This window comes from Miscanthus floridulus, chromosome 2, assembly GCF_019320115.1.
Source record: "Miscanthus floridulus cultivar M001 chromosome 2, ASM1932011v1, whole genome shotgun sequence".
Taxonomy (NCBI): domain Eukaryota; kingdom Viridiplantae; phylum Streptophyta; class Magnoliopsida; order Poales; family Poaceae; genus Miscanthus; species Miscanthus floridulus.
Window position 1 is genome coordinate 139,200,787 of NC_089581.1, and position 4,541 is coordinate 139,205,327.

General features: G+C 40.8%; 1 protein-coding gene across 1 annotated transcript; it reads left to right on the forward strand.

Annotated features, from left to right (window-relative positions):
- Positions 1–3,333, forward strand: LOC136539854 (uncharacterized). The gene is made up of 5 exons (XM_066531849.1): positions 1–573; positions 654–725; positions 1,259–1,344; positions 2,005–2,082; positions 2,248–3,333. Exons 1-5 carry the CDS (start codon positions 329–331, stop codon positions 2,766–2,768), a joined length of 1,002 nt encoding a protein of 333 aa, XP_066387946.1. The 5' UTR covers positions 1–328; the 3' UTR covers positions 2,769–3,333.
- The last annotated feature ends 1,208 nt before the right edge of the window (positions 3,334–4,541 follow it).

A 4,541-nucleotide genomic window follows, 5' to 3' on the forward strand; every position in this document is an offset into this window, starting at 1 on the left:
TTGCACTTCCAATTCCAAATTGAGTTGGACCCAAGTTCCGACTCCACACCTGTACGGATACCCCATGGCCTACTACACCTGTTGCTGAATCCCCGCTCCCTCCACGGCGACGGCGTCCATGCCCTAGCTAATTGATGCTTGCTTCAGCCCAGGGTTTTCCGACGAATCCTCTCCTCTTCCAGCCTCAGCAGCCCGCCTCCCCTCCCCAGTCGGAGTTGCGGCTGTGCTAGGCTAGGGCTAGGCTAGGCTTTCCTCAGCAGCACTTCCGCCGTTCGGCTCTTGGCAGATCGAATTGGCTCGCTGCTTCCGTCGGCAATCCAATCGGGAGATGGCTACCACTCAGTTCGCCATGGTTGAGGAGCTGGCCTCGCTCATCAAGGACAACCTGCACAGCAAGCACCTCATCCTCTCCACCGAGGAGTCCCTCATCGCAGCCCTCCAGCAGCTGCACTGCCGCGACGGCGACGGCGACGGCGACCTTGAAGAGGACGACGACGCGGCGGATACTATAGAGCTCCAGCCTGCCGGGGCCTACCACCGCCTTCTCTTGCATCGCCTTGCTGAAATTTATGGGTACACCTCTGCTAGCTTAATTGGGGTGATGTTGTGTGTCTGTGCTGTGACTAACAGCTAATTTGCCTGCTTCTACCTAGGTTCGCTCATGAATCGGTTGGTGAAGGCGAGGATCGACATTTAGTCCTCCAGCGCTGCCCTGAAACAGCCATGTATGTTGCCAAGCTTGCTTCCAATAAAATCTCTCTCCATGTCATGTTTTCTTGACTTGTTGCCTGTCATCTTTATGCCTTTGCTGTTCTGTTATATAGACTATGTTCTAACATTAGAGCAGAACCCCCATTGTACCACAATGTTAGTATATTTCAAGTATCTTTCAACCAGCATTTGATGCTTGGATGAATGCAGGAGAAATCAAATTACAGCCAATTCATCTACACACTCAGACACAACTTTGCAAGTTGCATTTCGATATATGTAATCCCTTGTAGTATGATATTCTGTTTGGAGGTATTAATAGATATGGTCACTTCTTTTCTCTACATCTGAATCTGACCACGCCAGTTGCACCCTAATTAATTCTTGCTTTCTTCATGTTGGATTTACCTTTTGTTGCTGCTCTCACCTGCTCTTTTCTTTCTATACTATATTTATCTCAAAAGCTATGCTATATCTTATTGATTGAGTAAATACTTAGCTGTTGTATTTTCCCTTTAGGCTGAATTAGTTATCTCGTTTGTTGCAGCCCATCTGTCCTTGTTAGTGATATGTTATGGAAGTTTGATTGCAGTGATGATTTGACGTCTGTTGTGCTAACCAGAAATGATACAGGTGAGTCATTTTTTCTGCCCATTTATAATAAAATAAAGAGGGGTATTTTATCTGTCGTATCATGTGCATCTAGTATTTGGACATACTTAGGCTCTGTTTGGATCCTCCAAATTTTAAGAATCCGGATAGAAAAAAAAATCTCATAATCCTATATTCTTATTCAAACGGGCTAGATTATAATGGATTTTAACTCACAGACTTTTAGAATCTCGAAATCCCATAAAACTGTTGGGATTCTTTTTATCCGGATTCTCAAAATCTCTTGGGATCCAAACGGCACCTTAGTGTCTTAATCTACCTATAAGGGGCTGTAGATGAGCAATATATATCTTTGTAAGCAAGATTTGGCAATAGGAGATGTAAAAAAAAAAACTGGTTGTAGAAATAAATCTACACCCATGTTCTTGCGGGCTTTACATGGGTGGTTAGCCAATACATACGTATTATCTGGTTCACTTGCAGCATATGTGCTTTTCGCTATTTGTATGGACATATTCTGATACTTCAGAGGACATACTTGTTTTGATGCCTAACTATTGTCGCCCCCGAAAACTCTGAATACATCACCACCTTGTAATGTTATTATAACCACTATTATGCATATCAGTGTAAGGTCTCATGTACTCACTCCTGTGTAACAAGTTGTGATTCTTCAATCAGATTTTCAAAAACCTCAGAAGGCAGATGTTGTCCAAGAAGCTGTTTCTGTTAAAAACTCGCATCTGAAAGACAATACAGGTATGCAGGATATGAACTCTGCCTTTCATCCAGAAGTCTTGTGGTTACATATAGGAATTTGGTAAACATTATTTGCATGGATCTCAACGTATAAATTTACATAGAAGCATGCGGGTTTGAAAAATGAAAAGTACAACCAGTAACCAGTTTGTCCTTATCTTTCAGACCTGAAACCTCTGAAGCAGCCAGCAGTACTTCCAGCAGCATCATTGAAGGAGAGGGAAGCTGCTTATCGAGCTGCTCGTGAGCGTATCTTCTCTGGGGATGATGCCAAGGGAAATGATAGGTCACATATGAAATGTAGACAGGTTCCTGTTGTTGCTCAACGGATGATTGCCCATGCACTCGGTCAAAAGGTTCAAAATACCACAGAGACAGTTGCCTCCACAGAAAGCAGAGGAAAACAGCTGTTGAATGGGAAAAATATTCCAACACATAGCAGGAACAACTTCTGCCCGGTTACACCAGATAATAGAGAAGCAGTTCGAAATGGGAAGCCAAACTCAGCTGGTAGTAACTCGTATCAAACTCCATCAAACCAAAGGTGCCACACAACTAATGCTAGAGCTGTTACTGCTGAAAGCTTGAAGAAAGAGCAGACTGGAGCAGCTAAAAGAATGTTTGCACATGCGCTGGGGCTGTCTGCAGCTCGAGGAAGTTATGGTGCACTGCCCAAACCGAAGTAAAGATCTGGAGTTGAGAATGCGGATAAGTGGAGAAGGTTGCCAGTTGCCAATGCAAGCTCCGACTGAGCTTCCTGTCCTATCATACGTATGCCGTGGGATGAGCCTGCAATGGTTGGTGCTCGTTTGTGCCATCTACCTCTGTGAAACGGTTTTTGTGATGTGGTAGCAGATGAAAAGGATTATTGGTTGGATGTTAATTATTGGACCCAGAGAGGATATGTGGCCCTGGTTCGAAAGGCAAGCTCAGTTGGGGAAAGAGCTTGCTGGATACACATGGCATGCCAAGCCAAGTGGAAGTGCTTCACCAGAGTGGAAGAAAAATGATCCTCGTTGCTCGTATTGTACTTTGGTTATATCGCTCTAGGTTGCTGCAATATGTTTACTCTAGGATGTTATCCAATGCTGTTATTTTTTTTTCCCTTTGACTATACCTATGTAAGAATGACTTGGTGGATTTGTGGTGTCGTCTTGATTTATTTTGCACCCTCAAGTTAAATGTTTGTATTTGATTTAATGTGCTGTCCAAATCTTACTTTTCAAAATAAAATAACTATATTACCATGCACATGTAAGCATGAGACTTTTAAGTGTTCTCTAGCTTCACGAAATTTTTGAGCTGTCCGTCCCTAGGTACAGAAATTTGAGCTGTGAGCAAGTTGAAGGCATTTATTTGATCTTTTTTTTTATTATTCTGGATTAAATGTATTCAATTTATCGTACGAACTTGAAATTTTGTAAAGATCTTAGGGCCTTGTTTAGATTGCAAGTTTTTTCACTTTCTCTATCACATCAAATCTTTGGATACATGCATAGAGTATTAAATGTAGATGAAAAAATAACTAATTACACAGTTTGATTGTAAATTACGAGACGAATCTTTTGAGCCTAGTTAAGCCATAATTGAACAATAATTGTTAAATACAAACAAAAGTGCTACAGTGCCAACTACTGATTCCTAACTTCAATCTAAACCAGCCCTAGAGCTAAGGCACGGTAACCTACCTAGCAGGCAGAGGTCAGAGGAGCATTTCCAGCGGTATACCTAAAACATGCTCCTATTTATTTGTTTATTATATAGCACCTTTGTTTTCTTGAGAGATGTGCCTTTAAGAGCATCTCCACTAAAACAGCCCCTCGTTTGTTTGTTTTGATAGCCCCTTTATTTTCTAGGGCCTAGTACTTTCTAGGGGGGAGATATGAAATAATATATACCTAAATTAGATGAGTTGATTTGTATTTTGTATTCTATATGTTCAATATTTTCATTAAGTTCTTACTCTTTCTGTTTTTTTAGAAAAATCACACATACGAGGCTACTTTAGCCGTGATTTAGGTATGGGTATAGTTAGCCAACAACGGATAGCGTGTGTAAGAATTGGGTAGCCAACTAATCCCTTCCTAATTGGCAGGAATAGAGATTTTTTATAAAAAAAATACTCTCCAACAGATGATTATCTAAACATAACTATCTTTCATTCTGAATTTCTCGCTAGCCAAAGATAAAAAAAATACAATAACTCTCTAAAATGCACACAAAATATAAAAAAAATTATTGGAGAATGAAAATATATATAAAACGATTTTTATGCAAATGACTACAATTGATAATTTAGAAAGTAAGTTTTAGAGAACTCTTGGAGATGCTCTTACGAGGATCTTTACCAACATTTGAGTACGAAGAAAGGAGAGAAGAACATTTATAGGATGACTAGGGTTCGTGAGAGAAAGACGATGGACTTCAACCAAGTTAAGTGCATTAACGATGAAAGAGAG